Raw genomic sequence first — 18,486 nt, 5'->3', positions numbered from 1 at the left:
ATAGAAAAGCAATTCCAATAGGTAGTGGTACCATATCCTGGAATTTCAATCCCATGGAGCGTTTGAATTACTGACTTACAGTCTACAGCCAAGAACCTCTGTCATTTGACAACACTGATTTTCACTTTAAAGAGGGGTGGGGTGAGCCTATTCAGTCTAGCTTCAGGGATATAGATGTTACAGGTGATCTCTCATATAGATTTTTTTCTAGTACTCTGAATTTTACTTTTTAAGGCAACAGCAATAGCTATTTCCTATTGAAGAAACTACCTGGGTCACATCTGCATATTATATGGACATATATTTTTCCTAGAGGCCTTATAGATAAAATTTATAGCCCAAGCATCTCCCTGTGTATAAAGGTATGGACTTTTCCCGCTTATGACTCATGGAGACATGTATAATACCCAGTCAAGCCGCTACTTTGGGGGACACACTTTGAAGTGGCCTCCCTGGTAGCAACTAGAGCTTTTAAGATATTAGTATTTTCACAGGTGTTAAGTACAACAACAATCAGGGGATAAGAAGGCCGACTGTCTTCTCACTTGTACCTTTTGGTGGTGGTATTGTTCTTCTGGTAACAGGAGCTTGTCTCTCTGGAACACCTTCCTCAGAGACTTCCACCTCTTTAAAGATATTAGTATTTTTTAATTGAGAAAAGGCAAAGACAGGAAGACATGACTTACAAAGAAAGTTAGGTATATTAACAGACATTATAACTTTAAATGAGATTTTTTTTTGTTCTAATAGTTTATCATTATTTGTTGTATGAATGGGATTTGACTTTTTAGGGGCAAACCATAGACAGTTCCTTGTCTTGGGTACCTTAGGGACTCTAAAGATATTAGTATTTTAGCATTAGAGATTGTGAAAATCTACATAAAGCAGTGAACGTATTTTGCAGACTGATGAGGAAAGATTTTATTTAGATTTTCATAGCTAAGAATTATACCTTCGGTTGGAAGATGCTCTGGAATTTGGGGAATAGCCTCAGGTAACTCCACCTCTGGAAATGCTTCTCTGGCTGTATCAGGTTCTTTAAAGATATTAGTAGGTTTATACTTAGAAGTTGTAAAAACAGTAAATTATGTAACATGCAATATTTGAGTCTTCAAGTCAAAGATATTCATCCAAGTTTGATGTTGCTGAAATGTACCTGTAGTTGCTGGTGTTTCTCTCTCTTTGGGAATAGTCACATATATTTTTTCCTCTGGAACAACTTTCTTGGGTGGTTCAGGCACTTAAAAGATATGAGTACAGTTATGTTTATTAACAGTGAAGGAAAGTACTGAGTTTTTAAAATGAGCCAAAAGTAAATTTTCTTCACTGGGTTATTGGTATTATATACCTTTTGCTGGTTTGGTTTTTGTTTTTTGAGGATGAGTCACAAGCACTTTTTCTTCCAGAAATGATTCTTCAGACACTTCATAAACTTTAAAGATATTAGTATATATATAATTAGAGGCATTTCAAAGTGGATGAAGAATATCATTAAGAAAAATATAACACACCATACACATTCATAACTCAAACAACAGTAGCACATAGACCCAAATTAGTGACAATAACGCACTGGCCTGGAAAAACTCTCATTTCCAGGTTTCTGGTACAGGACTCTCGTCACTTCTTTATAAGCATGATGGTAAATTGAGGAATTCACTGGTCAGGGACTACTATATAATTCTTCTACTTTGTCTGCAGAAAGCTACTGGTAAATATTCCCTATGGTTAATTTTTATGCATTTTTTTCTTAAAGAATGGGATTGATGTTGAGTTGCACATCAAGAATTCTTGAATATTTGACCTACTGGAAATTCATCTAAGTCTCTTCCTGTTCCAGGAACCTAGTTACTTATATTTTAAAAATATAAACCAAATCTAGTTCTTGGCTTCATATTTAATATAAATGTGAAAACCATTTAGGGATTAGAAGAAAATAAAAATAAAAATGATTAAATATTTGGAAAAATTAGGCAACTGAAGAAATAAAGAATTCTCCAGCTTTTAGAAAGGAAGACTAGTTGATAATAATAACCAAATTCAAGTACACCAAGGGTATTCAAACAAGGGAGTCGTCATATATTTTTATCCCAACCTATTATTATAGGTTGACAAAAACTGGATTTAAATTTTAGATTCAAATAAGTGGAAACTGGCATTTTCACTCTTCAGATTATTAAATAGCATTCTACTTAGAATATTTTATTACTCATATTATTTTACTGTTTAAATTAATCATAATTTTGCATAATAGCAAAACCAAAAATGACTTGAGGATTCTTTTGCAATTATAATGGCCTTATAAATCTATGGGTATTTGAGCAGCACTGCCAAAGTGTTTCCAACAATTATTGCAAAAAGTAAAAAATACTAATGGTGAAGTATTTTGATTCTACAATATCTAAGTAAAATATTATTATGAAGTTAAGGAAAGTTACCTTACGGTTTGAGAAAATGAATTGCTTAGAAACAGAAGACGTTTTTACAGAGATCACATTAACAAGACAATGATAAATTCAACAAGACAAATGACTTTCTAAAATTGGGCAATGGTATACATAAAGGATTTTTTTTTTTTTGGACTATTTGTTTTTTAAATTGGCAAGGAAATATACCTTGTCTGAGGCAAACAGTCATTCAAACTATTTAATTTGAGCCAAATATTTTGGGCATGCTGGGCTTTTTCAAGATATTAGTACATTTACTTTTAAAAGCTATGAAGACAAACTCAGACAAACCAAAGAGAACCACCAATTTTTCTACACTCACTGTAAGTTGTTGCATCTTCAGAAAGAACTATGCGTGATATTTCTTCTTGAATTCTTTCCTTAGGCACCTCAGGAACTTCAAAGATATTAGTATATTAATTGCAATAAATAACTAATATAGCAAGAATATAAAGACACAAAATACAAATATATCACTCACACTCACTGTAAACCATGAATACTTAGACACAGTGTTATTTCCTGTTGTGATTAGCATCACTGTATACCTTTAGCTGGTGGAACTTCAGGCTTTTTAGGAACAGCTTCACGAACTTTTTCTTCTGGAACAATTTTCTTGGGTACTTCAGGAGCTTTAAAGATATTTGTTCATTTTATTTTTAAGAAGTGCATCATTGGGTATAAAATATCAAGACAAAAAGGGGCATTTAACAAGGAGAATATCAAAAATCCCCAAATTAGGAGTCATCCAAACACAGTGAGTGCATCTCTCTGGATTGCCTTGTTGATGAATCCTTGATTTGCCATATTAGAAAGACTTCGCCCTTTGAATATAGCATCATTTTCTATCGTCATTCGGAACATGTTTGTTTCTAAAGCTACTTGACAATAGCTTCCGACATGAATTATTTTTGAAAAAGAGGTTGAGGGGTCAACATTTAAATACTGCTTAAGAAGAGGTTCAGTACAGATAATAACAACATTTAGGATTAGGTCTGTGTTCCCTGAAGGCTGTTGCAAAAGGTAGGATTATGTTGTGGGACATAAATTGAAATTTACATCATTCAGCCATTTTGTGGTGTTGAGGGGAGAATGAGCTTTCTCATTCTTCATTGCAATAAGTGAATAAAAGGGAGTTTTGTGTTAGTGGTGAATCAGCAAAGGCAGATACCTTTAGCTGGTGCAACTTTGGGCTCTTCAGGAACATGTACTTTTTCTTCTACCACGATTTTCTTGGGTACTTCAGGTACTTTAAAGATATAGCAATAATTTACTTTTGAACATTCATAAAGATTTTTAACAAGCAGAGCACACGAGAAATGTAAACACAGAACAGAACACAGCCACAATATAAAATACAGACATCGCTTTATCAGGTACATTACAGTAATTAATATGAGTTGAATTTTGATAACACAAACAATAACAAAAAAATCCAAGGGAATTTCTCATGTAAGAGTCATAAGAACTTGATAAGAAAAATGAGTAAGACATCTTCTCTGCTTTTTTCGCCTGTTTTGTTGGAATAATTGGCATTTTCAGTGATAACATTCTTAAATGCTTCAGAGACTTTAAAGATATAAGTATATATTATTTATTAAATACTATTTCTTATTTATGTTGTGAAATTCAAGAAGTTTAAAAACCTGAACAAAGCAAGGACATCAAACACAAAGTCATGATATATTTATATCTAGTGGGTCATTAAAATTAATAATCAACATAAAGACAGGGATTTATCAATAAGCATATTAGTGAATATAAAATCAAAGAGCACCAAAAGAGGAAAACTGGGTTCACTATTTGGTTAGTAGTGATATTCATTTTGGGTATTCTTAACAGTGACTATTTTTTGATAGAACTTTCTTTAACCCCTCACCTGCTTTAAAGATATTAGTTTGTTTTAGACATTCCAAAAACACAAAACACAGAAGAAAAACATCAAGGAGAATGCAAACTTGTAAAGCTGCCAAGCTGCTACTGCATGTAAAATTAGGTAAGTAATTTTTCACCAATAAAATACCTTTAGCTGGTGGCTCTTTTCGAGGAACAACTTTAGTGGGTGGTTTTTTTGGAGGGATGACTTTCTCAGATATCTCAGGCCCTTTAAAGATATTAGTGTTTCGGTTTAGAACCAACTTCTGAAGTGTAATTGTGCTCAATGACCAAAGTTAGTACAATGAGGGCTCGTAAGATGCTTTCTCTATTTATATTTTAAAAATTTACATCAGACCTACTTCCAAAAAAGACTTGATTTTGCTAACTTTCATCTAGATTGTAAATTTACTATGTATACTAAGCACATACACATTCCTTCCTATTGAAAGTGAAAGTTGCTCAGCTGTGTCCGACTCTTGATGACCCCAACGACTATACAGTTCATGGAATTCTCCAGGCCAGAATACTGGAGTGGGTAGCCGCTCCTTTCTCCAGGGGATCTTCCCAACCCAGGGACCAAACCCAGGTCTCCCGCATTGCTAGGAGTCCCGCATTTACCAGCTGAATCACAAGGGAAGCCCCTCCTTCCTATTATACACATATGATTAACTTGTTCAAAAACTGGAGTGGTCTTGTAGAGGAAATATTTGTAAGTTTATTCTCAGAATATACTAGAATGCAGGTGCTGCTACCACACTTCATTTCCTTTCTTAATGTTGTTTCTCTTGAAAATATAAAATGGTGGAAGCTTTGGATATGTAATTATCCGTGTGTGAATAGCTGGTTGAATTGCTAACAAAGCAACAGCTGTTTTGCCTCGACTATAAGTTCCTCAGTGCACTGAGGAGTTTCTTTTTATTCAACTGATAACACTGGCTAGTTATTTTGGAACCTGTAAGGCAATGGCACCCCACTCCAGTACTCTTGCCTGGCAAATCCCATGGACGGAGGAGCCTGGTAGGCTGCAGTCCATGGGGTCGCTAGGAGTCGGACACGACTGAGTGACTTCACTTTCACTTTTCACTTTCATGCACTGGAGAAGGAAATGGCAACCCACTCCAGTGTTCTTGCCTGGAGAATCCCAGGGACGGGGGAGCCTGGTGAGCTACCGTCTATGGGGTTGCACAGAGTTGGACACGACTGAAGCGACTTAGCAGCAGTAGCAACAATCATGTAATATTCTTACTTGGAATTTAAAAAGAATCCACAAATTCATACAGTGAATTTTCTTATCTCTTCAGGAAAGTAGATATCAGATATTAGTATCTAATTGCCTAAAACTATACTCTGGTTAATCTTTACTCTGTGTCAATCATTGTTATCAAGTAAACTCATACTTCAAGTATTTCATGATTTTGTCAAGGAAAATAAGTGAATTTCTAATGTCCAAACTGAACATGACATTTACTTTTAAAAAAAGAAGTTAGGGCAACATATAACAATTTGAATATCTGTACAATTCTCTATACCTTTCGGTGGAGCTTTGGGTTTTTCATACACTTCCTCTTCTTCAGCCTCTAAAACTTCTATTACCCTATGGACTTCTTCAGCTCTGTGTACTTCTTCTTCTGCTCTATACTTTTCTACTTTGAGGAATTCTTCTACCTCATGGAACTCTTCTTCTTCAAAATACTCTTCAACCTCATGGAACTCTTCTTCAAGAGCTTCTTCTTGTGCTTCCACTATTTCTAATTCTGTTCTTTCTTCTACTACTTCCTCTTTGTGGAAAGCCACAGATACTTTTTCTTCAAGGACAGCTCTCCCTGAAAAAGCATCTATTTTAAGAGGCTCATTTTTTTAAGCACAGGAAAAATGAAGATGTAAATTCAAAATATAAAGAGAAACAACTGAGAAAAGCTTTCATGCAACGATACAAGGACATCAAAGATCTGCCCCAAAGTACCTTTAGCTGGGGGAACAACTTCTTTTTTAGGCACAGGGACTTTCTTTTCTGGGATTTTCTTTTCTGGGACTTTCTTTTCTGGGACTTTCTTTGGTACTTCGGGCACTTTAAAGACATAGTTTTAATATTTAAGACTGTGAAGAACAAGCTTTCATAAGCAAAAGACATCAAGTACAATCAAGACACGTTGACATAAAACATAAAACTCTTAATGAAAAGAGATTATAAGAAAGTTGAGGTTAAAAAGAAAAGATGTACCTTTAGCTGGAGGGGCCTCTTTTTTCTGAACAGGAACTGGTGGTTTTTCCTCAGGAACTTTCTTCGGCACTTTAAAGATATTAGGCATTTACAGTTAGCTGATAATACTCAATGATAAACATGAAATAAAAACATCAGAATTGGCATCAATATTACAACAATCAAAGTTTAAGAAGTCACTCTGTACTGTAAAATTGGACACCAAATTTAGAGGCAATAAAGATGTCTTCACTCATTTGTGCTATTCATACCTTAGAAGAAGGCATGTCCACAAGAAACCTGTGCCATCTTTTTGTTTTTAATAGCAGGGATTATCAATATTGAGCCTGATTCTACTATTTTTAATTTCATGAAGGCTTTTTTTAAGTGATTATCCTCATGAAGTACTTAAGCCTCAATACAGGTGTCACATTCTGCTGGGCACTATCACGTCTGCTGAGGCTCTCTACTGTGATAGAGACAGCATAACCTAAACAATTAGGAGGCTACTGAAGCATCAGCCTAATTAGGAGGCAAAGAGAAATAGTTGCTTTGTAATAACCTTGAATACTCTGGTCAGATATCACAAAAGGAACACTAGGCTCTTTAAAATAATTATTATCTAAGTATTAGAATAGATATCCCCCATAAAAAATACAGCAGATATAATTATTGTAATAATTATATGAGAACATTCTACTTATATAATTAATAAAATCTAGGAATGGAATGTTGAGAATAAAGATCCACTGTAATGTATATAAGTATTGAGAGATGTACTATTAACATTAAAATTCCCAGCTATTTAAAATAAGAATGTTCTGGAATAATTCACACACACACACACACATACATACATACAAATAATAATTCATTAACATTGCAAAATGCTAAAACAATCGAATGAATTATATTTTTACAGGTTCTTAATTAATTTCATAAGCTCTCTATTTAAATGACTCTAAGAAAGCAGTGAAAGAAGATACTTTTGTTTTTTAAAAAGAAGATGGATAAGAATTTAAAGATATTATTATCTTTCGTAAAAGGATTTGTTATACCTTTAGCTGGTGGCGCCTCCACTTTTTTAGGAACAGGAGTAGGTGCTTCAGGTACTGCCTTCTTAACCACTTCAGGCACTTAAAAGATATTTTACAGACATTTTGAAAAATGACATGCAATAAACAGAACTACCATATACAAAAAAAAAAATCCAAACACAAAACATTGATTTATTTTACAAAAGATATTAGCAACCTACATGGTAATTACACATATGAAGTACTGACTCTAAAGGTGAGAGGAATATTACTTGGAAATCCTATAAGCAAACAAAGGTTTGCATAAACTACGCAAAGGACTGTCATAGTCTTTAGCAATGAAAGCCTAAGAATTATTCTCAAGGGCAAACACCATAGAAATAGGTTTTCCCCCACTTTCCTACTGAAGGAAAAAAACTAAGGATTGAAAACTAGGAGAAAGTATTACAATAGCAGCTGACCAGAAAAAATCAAAGTGTCAGTAACATAAAATTCTCTCTCTCATTCTAATTGTACTGCAAATGCAGTGGAACAAGTTGGGCAAAGAAAAGGGACACAGAGTTTCAGGTGCTTATCATAAGTAATCTTCAATTTATCACAGATACGATGTAAGTAAAGTATGCTAATATGCTAAGTCACTTCAGTTGTGTCCAACTCTGTGCGACCCCATAGACGGCAGCCCACCAGGCTCCCCCATCCCTGGGATTCTCCAGGCAAGAACACTGGAGTGGGCTGCCATTTCCTTCTCCAACTCATGAAAGTGAAAAGTGCAAGTGAAGTCACTCAGTCGTGTCCAACTCTTAGCGACCCCATGGATTGCAGCCTACCAGGCTCCTCCGTCCATGGGATTTTCCAAGCAAGAGTACTGGAGTGGGGTGCCATTGAATATTAGGTTTAGATGACCTCTGGGAAAGATAGCGTACGAAATGTCCAATCCATAAAATCAGCTGTACCTCTAGGTGGCGCCTCCTCCTCAACCTCCTCTACGATAGGTGCTTCCTCTGGGATCTCCTCTTCTGGAATAGGCTCTTCAGGCTCCTCAAACACTTTAAAAAGATTATTATTTTGTAAATTATTTTTCTAACCCATTTGGATATTAGACTAAAATGATACATCTGAAAACTGAGGTTGTGTGATCAGCATAGGTAACTCAGCCTTCTAAACACATGTGAAAATTCATTCATCCTTGAAAAAAGCCTTACTGAGTCTTCAAAATACAGTAGGCCCTTCCTAGAATTTTACAATTCTAGGACTTCAGAAAGAATTCAATTTAAATTATTATTTTTAATGGAGGTGGATTTTTTTGAAGTCAAACATTCACTTAGGAGTCAAAGTCAGACTTTCTGTACCAGTTACTCAGGTTTAACTAAGCACTCCTCTTGGAGAAGCTAATCCCACAATTACCAACCAAGTCATGTGATGGCAAACAGTTTCCCTTCAAAGATTTTCATTAAAGTAAAACAAACAAACAACAAACAATCACACATGTAAGAAAAGAGATTCAAATGGTTTTGTTTTGCCTATCCAATTTCTACTAGGTAAAGAATATTTTCTGGTAGAGTCCGAATATGTTTATTTTCTGGAGTGAAGTATGCATATACCTCTTGAAAATATTAGACAAAATAAGATGGTAACGCTTTTGAAAATGCTGTTTTCTTAAAAAGTCATCTACCTTCAACTGGTGGAACTTCCTCTTCTTCAGGGACAATGATTCGTTTTTCTTCCACCTTCTTAGGCACCTCAGGAACTTAAAAGATATTGATTGTTTTAGGCACTTAAAATGCAAGAACCAGGAGGAGCACATAAAGACCCAAGTTCCCCAGTTTTCAACACAAGAGAACTAATAACAGAATACACATGCACCAGATGAAACACTGACATTTCACAGCATTGTTAATGAGACAAAAATCAAAGGCTGGTGGTTCAAGATAAACACCATTCTATCTTTTACTGCTGGAGCCCCTACTTTTTTAGGAAGAGCAATGGGTACTTCAGGGACTGGTTTCTTGGTTATCTCAGGCTCTTTAAAGATATATGTTTAGTATTTTTATTTTTTTTTTTTACAGACAACATACATGGACAGATCAACATAAAATACGGAAACAGAGTAGAAGAACTGACATAGAACAAATATGGGTGCCGCAGAGTTTCAAGTGATGGCTACAGAACAGAGCACACAGAGCAAACGCTTATGTGGAACATCCATCCCTACGTGAAGAGCATCACAGTTCCACAGTGGAGGGGCGCAAACACATCCCTGTTGGGAGTGATGTACCTTTGGCAGGAGGAGGCACTGCTTTCTTAAGACCGGGTGGAGGCGCCTTCTTTTCTGGTTCAGGTTTCTTAGGCACCACGGGCACTTCAAAGATATTATTTTGTAAGTTCAGTTTCATGAACACAGAGACAATGGACACCACAATATTGTAAGTTATGTTAACCAAGACTGGGAAACGGGCCATTCTGGCATTTACAGGTGAAGAAAGAAATGGCAGTGTCTAATTTGCTTGGGAAGAGCAGTACCTTTGGCAGGAGGAACCTCCTCTTTCTTGGGAATGATCACTTTCTTCTCTGGCACTTTCTTCTTAACCTCAGGCACTTTAAAGACATCATTTAATGATAAGAATTTATTGTAAAGGACAAAAAAGAGAGAACACAAGAAGTTCACACAGAGAGAGACTAACATGCAACAGTCGCTCAGGACAGGGATGTAGTGTAAGTCAGGACCCCAAAGGTAAGGATAGAATTAGGTGTCTTAGAGGAAGGGATCAGCAACCTATTTGAATACCAGAGGATAGACGCTATCATTTCATCCACTTAAATGTCACTAGAAATTTATTAAATCATTATCTATAAAATATTTCTAAATTCTAACAATCCAATAAAGGATCAGCTTTACTGTTTTGTTGGTTATAAGACTATTTAACGTAGTGGAAAGGTCATGCTTATTTTAAGTAGTAATATCATAAATTTTGCAGAAAATATTGAGCTTTAAGGCATAAATATATATTGTCGCACACTATGCACTGATTGAATATGATAAATCTGGATACTATTTATTCAATCATAGAGTCCGTCTATATACCGTACTTTCTTTTATCCTCACAATAATATCTGAGCCCACTAGGTCTGATATTAGTTTCCTCACTTTTTAGGCTTAGATCAGTTAAAGGACTTGCTCAGGCTAACACAGCAAGATACATATTCAAGGCTAAAATCAAAACCTGCTGGGCTACCATTTATATGTATGTATCAGAAGACATACGCTATTAATCAGTGTTTTCACAAATGCATTATCTTTTATATTTTCATCTTGATGTTCTAAAGACACTTTATATAAATGATTGAAGGATGATGTTTAGGAAGATCAGTTTATCACATTTTTCAGGTGCTTTTTGCATTGATAACTTGGCCTTGTAAAATATCTATATGGAAATTATGATGTTTAATAAAATTATAGGGAATTGGGTAGAACTTTGGGGGAAATTTTAACACTTCTCTTCATCTTTGTTCCTGAATACTGCTTTATAGCCAATGAAAAGTGGATACCAGAATTCTTGAACATTTTCAGCAGTTAATGTGACTAGTTTATAAAGTTTCCTAAATCCCAGTTCTGCTATAATTTTCCTGGTGAAACTATGGATGAAGAATGTGTATGTACTTGGGGGAGGTGTACCTTTAGGCGGTGGAGGTTCCACTTTTTTAGGAGCTGGAACAGGGACTTTCTTCTCTGGTACCGGTTTCTTTGGCACTTCAGGCACTTTAAAACATTCATTTTAAAACATTAAAAAATCACATGTGCAGTACTGGATATGCAACGAAAAGACACATGAGAATAGGACCACAAACAGCAAAATAACGTTCTATGCCATGGAATCTGAAAAGACACTCAGATTACTTACAAAAAACAGACACATAAGACAGACACAAAACAGTAAGAGCACACATGTCTGGACTGTTCTCTAAGATTTAGATGGTAGGAAACACAAAGAGTATAGCATCACAGATAAAATTAGAGATGAACAACAGGATGGAAAGACAGAATTCAACACAAAAGAGGTCTGAGGACTTCAAGAAGAGCTGCTATACCTCGTGCAGGTACTGGCACTTTAGGCTTAATTTCTGGAAGAACTTCTTCTTTTTCGGGTACCACTTCTTCCTCAGGTACAAATTCTTCCTCCTCAGGAGGAACTTCCTCTTCTTCAGGAGGAACTTCCTCTTCTTCAGGAGGAACTTCCTCTTCTTCAGGAGGAACTTCCTCTTCCTCTGGGAGAACCTCCTCCTCCTCCTCCTCCTCTAGCGGAACTTCTTCCTCGGGTGAAATTTCCTCTTCCTCTGGCAGAACTTTTTCCTCGAGGATAACTTCTTCTTCCTCATGGATAAATTCCTCTTCAACAACAATTTCTTCTTTATGTACAACTTTCTCTTCCCGGAGGAGAGCTGCAGGAATTGGAACTGGAACTGGCTCACGTTTCTTTGGCACTTTAAAGATATTTGTCAATTGGACAAGCATCACTTTTATGTACAATATTCAAAACAGTGGGACAACATGAAAAGCTAATATTCTGTAGTCAAAAAGCATCAACTGTTACCCACATAAGTCACTATAATTAGTGAGGCTGTAGAATGCCAGTTAGTTAGCCTTTTTGTTTTGGGTTTGTTAGAGATTAATGTACCTTTGGGTGGGGGAGGCTCCACTTTTTTCCGAATAGGTGTTGGCTTCTTTTCTTCTGGGAGGACCTTTTTGGGCACCTCTGGCACTTTAAAGATATTATTTTTCTTTAAGAATGTGTTCATTTATGTGTCTTAGAGCAACAGACATAAAAAAGAATCACAAAATATCTGACTTAAATATTTCTAACAAGACAGACAATTGTTTAAACCACATAATGTTATGGGAGAATTTATATATGAATATATATAAATGTTGGGCTTCCCCAGTGGCTCATGGTGAAGAATTCGCCTGCAACGCAGGAGACTTGGGTTCGATCTCTGGGTTGGGAAGATTCCATGGAGGAGGGCACAACAACCCACTCCAGTATTCTTGCCAGGAGAATCCCCATGGACAGAGGAGCCTGGCAGGCTTCAGTCTATGGGGTCGCAAAGAGTCAGACATACCTAAAGTGACTGAGCATGCATATGTAAATGTAAGGGTTTTTTTTCCCCATGGACTTTAGTTTACATGGTGAAGTGATGTACCTTTTGCTGGTGGAGCCTCTACTTTCTTAGGAGCAGGAACCGGCACCTTCTTCTCAGGCACAGGTTTCTTAGGCACTTCTGGCACTTTAAGAAATAATTAGAGAAACAGTTTATCCAACCTAGAACTTTGAATCCAAGCATAGTCTCAAAAAGATTATGACAAGGTCATAAGAGTATGACCACATTGTTTCAGGAAGCATTTTACTTTTAAAATAAAATCTTTTCTTTTCCATGAAGGAATACTAAAGCATTGCATCTCCAAGTAACACAGAGTTTAATTATTTACTCATGTGCAAATTTTAAGTGTAAAAAATGTTTATGAAATTGTAAGTTCATGTACCTTTGGCAGGTGGAGCTTCCACCTTTTTGGGAACTGGTACTGGCACTTTCTCCTCTGGTACTGGCACTTTCTCCTCTGGTACAGGTTTCTTGGGTACTTCAGGAACTTTAAAGACATAAAATTGGGTTAGTGTCACATTTTTCACCCATAGGTAAGAATTTAGTAATTTCAGGCCTATTGAAGTATCATAGATATTTGAACAATTTCACTTGAAGATTGAAAATAATAATAGCCACAAAACAAAGGCCTGGAAATGCACAAAAATTAAGATAAAGAACACTGAATAAACGCAGACTGCTATTAAAGACAACACACGATGTCTGGTAAATGATGATTTTTGCCCATCTTCATATTACAATAAAAATTTATTTTATTCTAAGAACTTGACACTAAAGAGGAGGAGTCAAACATCAATCACCAGTATGCTTTGATGGTAAAATTCAGAGATGAATACACAATAAACTGCTCCAGTTACCAGCTGGGAGGTCTTTGTCTTGGCATTAATACTGTTAATATCATTATGGGGTAAGAACAGATGTGGCTCACCAAGTGATACTACATGGGTAAATTATTACATTATTCCACTAATGTGTTACAAAGAGATGTACCTTTAGCTGGTGGAGCCTTCTCTTTCTTAGGAACAGGCACAGGAACCTTCTCCTCAGGCTTCTTAGGAATCTCAGGCACTTTAAAGATATTGTTTATTGATAAGTTCTTGCTACCAGTAACAACATATCCACGCAAAGGACAGGCAACAAACAACAGGACAGTTTCAAACAACAGATATGTAACAACTCAAAAGTTTTGAACTCAGAAGATGGCTATTTAGATGCAGATTAAACTGGTAAAGAATCCGCCTGCAATGCGGGAGACTAGGGTTCGATTCCTGGGTTAGGAAGATCCCCTGGAGAAAGGAACAGCAACCCACTCCAGTATTCTTGCCTGGAGAATTCCATGGACAGAGGAGCCTGGTGGGCTACAGGCCACTGGGTTGCAAAGAGTTGAACATGACCAAGCAACTAAGTTTTTTATACACTCATGATATGAGTGGTGGTGTACCTTTTGCTGGTGGGGCTTCCTTCTTTTTGGGAACAGGAACAGGTTTCTTTTCTTCTGGGACAGGTTTCTTGGGTACCTCAGGCACTTTAAAGATATTATGAAGAATTTTGGAAATGTTGCAGAAAAAGATATAAAATGTGAAAAGCAACTGCAGAAATCATGCTTCAGCCCCTATAAGTGTCTTTTCCTAATAACAAGCAGAATTGGTCATTGGTGTTAATATACCCCAGAATTTAACCAAACTGGACCCTAAAGATGTTGCTGCTTATCCCTTGGTAGGAGATGTAATCTACCTTTGACTGGTACCACTTCTTCTTCAGTTATGATTTCCTCTTCTTCATGAATGTACTCTTCTTCTTCTTCTTCATAATATTCCTCCTCATGGGTTACAACTTCCTCTTCAAAGGCAATCTCTTCTGGTTCTTCTTTTTTAGGTACTTCAGGCACTTTAAAGACATTATTTTTAGGTTGGATATTTTTCCAATTACTTGATAAAATGAAGATACATTAGGAACATGGCCATTTGTAATAGAAGAAGGAATAGGCTTCATCTTTCCCACAGAAGAACTTTACACATAGAAATGAACATGAATTTCATACCAAAAAAGACAAACGACACATTAAGAAGAGTACATATAGGTACCTCTAACAGGTGCTGCTACTTCTTTTTTAGGAACAGGTACTTTTTCTTCTGTGACAACCCTCTTGGGCTTCATGGGCACTTGAAACAGTAAGTATAAGGAAATTTTATTTTCAGAAACAGGTCACCCAATTAATGCTTGCTCTATTGTACTTTAAGGACATAAAATGATTTTGCTAGTGTTTCTCCTATAGTAGATATATAGTAGTATATATATTGTTCAACTAAAGACACTGTATATTTTCCATGGAACAGATTCTGAACCTCACTGGAATAAAAACATACAAAAGTACTCAAGGAGGTCTGGGGAAACCCCAAGATTGTGAAGTAGTGCTTAGTGTCTGATATCTCTTCTTGTATGAAACATCCTTTACTGAAAAGCTAAATTTACTTCTGGGTAAGTATACTGTCTGAAATTGCAGAGGAGCTACTTAGTAAAAAGCAGGGGAAAATGGTTAGATACTGGGTTAACTCTTTCTTCAATCTTCAAAATGACTTTAGGGTCAACAAACAGATTTTAAACGGTGGTGTATATTGTTATATCATTACATCAATTTAGATAAGTCAGGAATGTGCCAAATGGTCACTGATTTTAAATCCAAACATTGTATTTTATATTCATTGCAGCTGTCTGTTAGGACAGCCATTGCATAAGGAGTTACGGATATATTCTGCGATAACTTTTCCTTTTAAGATAACATTATCTTTTTATTCTGTATTTATAGATTTTTCTATCCAATATCCATCTAACAATTAATATAAAAGATACAAAACAGTGAGGGAAAAAAGCAAAACATAGCTGCTTAAGTTTTAAGAGAGACATTATAAAAGGCCACAATTGAGGAAGGAAATTATACCTTTAGCAGCGGGTTCAGTCACCTGCTCTTTTTCACGTTTGATAACTGAAATTTGTATTTTTTCCTCAACAACTTTCTTTGCTTCTTCACGTGCTTTAAAGATATTAATTATTAAAGACCATTAAAACCAACCCACATGAATATCATGTAAATAAAAATTTACGAAACATGGAGAAAGGTAAGAATCAGCACCAAACAATACATTCAGTAAAAACAAAGAACATCAGACAAGGTAGTAAGACACGTTTATAGGATGTAAGTGACAAAGATGTTTCTGGTAGTCATCATGCTGCCATGTACCTTTGGGAGGTGGAGGTTTGAGTTTCTTAGGAATGGGCACTGGCACTTTCTCTTCAGGGATCACTTTCTTTGGCACTTTAAAATATCAACATTAACAGATTTAAAAACCTGATCCAGACTTCTCAAGAGCAGTAAGAAAAACAATGAAGAAATACGACGTACAACATAGGAATCCCACACACACACGGTTGGCACACTGCTACTTCAACATGGATTTGTAGCTGGACAGACATGTGAGAACCACAGGTCTCACCACTAATAATGTTTTTCTCACTCTACCTTTAGCTGGTGGGGCCTTTGGTTTTGTGGGAACTGGTTCTTCCTGGATAGGCTTTACTGGGACGGGCTTCTCGGGTTCTTTAAAAAATATATACAGGGTATTTAATGTTAGACATTTTTATGTTAGGACATAAAAAAATGATAGTTCTTCAATGGACACAAAGGATTAAAATAATATATCTTATCTACAGCATAGCCATAGCCTTGAGAGGTGAGTAAGAATTAGAGATTCAAGTAGAATAAGGTATAAAAGACTTAAACAAGCTTTTGTTGCTATTTCCTCCTTGCTAATTTACCTCAGCTAGGTAACTGTGACTCTTTTACATATTATCATTTCACTTGAGGTAGACAACATCATGGTTAAACTCCTCTCCATATAATATTTGTTTTTAATTCTATTTGTAAAACTACATAGAACATTCTCTAAGTGAGGCTATGAAACACCAAAAATTGAATAAATGAAATAATATTGATGCATTCTGAAATCCAATAGAATCCTATTCCTACAAATTTGACCTGCACAATGATAAAACACAATTGCTTGTGTTGGACTTTCCTGTCTTTATTTTTGAAGGAATCTTTGTTATGCTTAATGAGGGGAGCTCTAAGGGTAGGATGTTTTCTCAATAGGCTATCCTGCTTGTTAATAACAAGCTTCAGGATGAGAGAAGTTCAGAAAGTTTTGGTCATGTATTGGAATGATCAAGGGCACTTGCAGGCAGACTTAGCCTTTTGGAGAAAGAAATTTAGTTTCATTTGTTTGATATTTGTAAAAGCAAAAAGGAGAGGGGAAACAGATTATGCCCAGAACCAAACTCTAACAGTAACTTTACAGTTTATAGAGAATTTTGTTTTCCTAAAAGTTATCCAAGAAAGAAAATTCTGAGTTTCCCAGACAAAACAAAGCTCTTTTCAAATTTCTTTGGGTATTCAAAATTTTATCCTGACCTAATGTCATTTGCATATATTTAATGTGGTATAGAGTTCTGCTCATACCTGTGACATACTCCTCATGTTCTTTATACTCTTCATAATGTTCGAATTCACGTTCCTCATACTCTTCATACTGATCATATTCTTCTGTTGGTTCATACTCCTCAAATTCTTTATAGTCATATTCTTCATATTCCTCATATTCTTCTTCCCGTTCTACTGAAACAGCTTCTTCCTCTTTGGTGTAAGCCCATTCTTTCTCTGCTGTTACAGTAACTTCTGGAACAATATTGACAACAGTAGCTTCAATTGTACTTGAAGCCCACAGGGACCATGGTGAAAGTGTGCTGTGATTTCATGTCCTGGTAATGGTCTCATGCACTAGTTATAGGAGACCTTGACTGTCCTTCGCTGGCCAAGGTATTACAGAGTGTACAGTTGCTAGTTACAAATTCAAATGTTAGATTCCCTGCCTTTAGTCAATGATAAGCCAGAAGGATGAGACTCAAATTAGAAACTAACAGGCAAAGAGCTGTATAGGTTCGTGCTTCATTTTATTATTTAGTCAAAGCACAATATACCTTTAGCAGCCGGAGGTTCTCGTTTTGCAACTTCAATGGATACCTTTTCTTCTTTAACAGCTCTTTTCCTGAGTTCAGTCACTTTAAAAAGAGTAATTATTGAAAGTGAATTGCAAGATTCAAAATAATGTGTGTTAAGAGAACCTGTGTGTGCACAAATCCAATGACAAAGATAACCATAACCATGTTCCTTGCTTAAATGTTTCATTTAAGTGGTAAGAAAGCTCAATGGCCTCAGAAATAAACATGGTCTAACATATATATAAATGCTTTTTTCTAAGCTACTTAATACTTAAAAGACATTGAATAACTTCAGGAAGATCAAGTAGTAATTATAAGAGAACTAAAAAAGATAACTGACAGCATAAACAATGACTATCAAACAACCATTACACAGAAACTTATGTTACATGAATAGTTTCTTCATTTTAATTCTGAGGTATTTCCATAACTTCTACCACCACAATGTAGAAGATTGAGGATTTTAAAATTTTTAAATTTCATCCAAGGTTGCCACACAAAACAAGCATTTCAGCAAAGGAAATCAGTATATAGACCAAAAAAAAAAAAAGTCATTAAAAGACAAGTACATTTTAAGGGAAAGTATCTACACGTTTGGGTGAGGTTTCATTTTTTGTTTTTGTTTTTTTGAGGAGAGAGAGATTTCAGTACATTTTCTGGATTCAGAAATGTTTAGTTTTGAGATGATATGGAGTAGCATATGTATATTAATTACTTT

At 35.7% G+C, this 18,486-nt stretch overlaps 1 protein-coding gene across 50 annotated transcripts in view; it reads right to left on the bottom strand.

Annotated features, from left to right (window-relative positions):
* Positions 1 to 18,486, bottom strand: part of TTN (titin) — a 276,354-nt gene that overhangs the window by 133,908 nt on the left and 123,960 nt on the right. For 45 of the 50 annotated variants that reach the window (XM_070798610.1, XM_070798811.1, XM_070798618.1 and 42 more), the window contains 30 exons: positions 17,748 to 17,828; positions 17,230 to 17,445; positions 16,234 to 16,311; positions 15,955 to 16,029; positions 15,655 to 15,747; positions 14,801 to 14,878; positions 14,451 to 14,603; positions 14,158 to 14,241; positions 13,707 to 13,784; positions 13,099 to 13,203; positions 12,759 to 12,842; positions 12,236 to 12,319; positions 11,649 to 12,041; positions 11,236 to 11,319; positions 10,083 to 10,157; positions 9,838 to 9,921; positions 9,235 to 9,309; positions 8,516 to 8,608; positions 7,584 to 7,661; positions 6,547 to 6,615; positions 6,289 to 6,393; positions 5,855 to 6,148; positions 4,471 to 4,551; positions 3,619 to 3,696; positions 2,996 to 3,079; positions 2,770 to 2,844; positions 1,349 to 1,432; positions 1,157 to 1,240; positions 953 to 1,036; positions 552 to 626 (listed from right to left, as the gene is read on the bottom strand). In XM_070798610.1, the coding sequence (XP_070654711.1) occupies positions 552 to 626; positions 953 to 1,036; positions 1,157 to 1,240; positions 1,349 to 1,432; positions 2,770 to 2,844; positions 2,996 to 3,079; positions 3,619 to 3,696; positions 4,471 to 4,551; positions 5,855 to 6,148; positions 6,289 to 6,393; positions 6,547 to 6,615; positions 7,584 to 7,661; positions 8,516 to 8,608; positions 9,235 to 9,309; positions 9,838 to 9,921; positions 10,083 to 10,157; positions 11,236 to 11,319; positions 11,649 to 12,041; positions 12,236 to 12,319; positions 12,759 to 12,842; positions 13,099 to 13,203; positions 13,707 to 13,784; positions 14,158 to 14,241; positions 14,451 to 14,603; positions 14,801 to 14,878; positions 15,655 to 15,747; positions 15,955 to 16,029; positions 16,234 to 16,311; positions 17,230 to 17,445; positions 17,748 to 17,828 (3,204 nt within the window). The remainder of the gene's footprint in view (positions 1 to 551; positions 627 to 952; positions 1,037 to 1,156; positions 1,241 to 1,348; positions 1,433 to 2,769; positions 2,845 to 2,995; positions 3,080 to 3,618; positions 3,697 to 4,470; positions 4,552 to 5,854; positions 6,149 to 6,288; positions 6,394 to 6,546; positions 6,616 to 7,583; positions 7,662 to 8,515; positions 8,609 to 9,234; positions 9,310 to 9,837; positions 9,922 to 10,082; positions 10,158 to 11,235; positions 11,320 to 11,648; positions 12,042 to 12,235; positions 12,320 to 12,758; positions 12,843 to 13,098; positions 13,204 to 13,706; positions 13,785 to 14,157; positions 14,242 to 14,450; positions 14,604 to 14,800; positions 14,879 to 15,654; positions 15,748 to 15,954; positions 16,030 to 16,233; positions 16,312 to 17,229; positions 17,446 to 17,747; positions 17,829 to 18,486) is intronic. The other 5 variants (XM_070798825.1, XM_070798857.1, XM_070798613.1 and 2 more) reach the window with 4 other exon arrangements.

The sequence above is a fragment of the Bos indicus genome, chromosome 2 (genome assembly GCF_029378745.1).
Source record: "Bos indicus isolate NIAB-ARS_2022 breed Sahiwal x Tharparkar chromosome 2, NIAB-ARS_B.indTharparkar_mat_pri_1.0, whole genome shotgun sequence".
Lineage (NCBI taxonomy): Eukaryota > Metazoa > Chordata > Mammalia > Artiodactyla > Bovidae > Bos > Bos indicus.
This window is presented reverse-complemented; position numbering and strand designations above follow the sequence as displayed.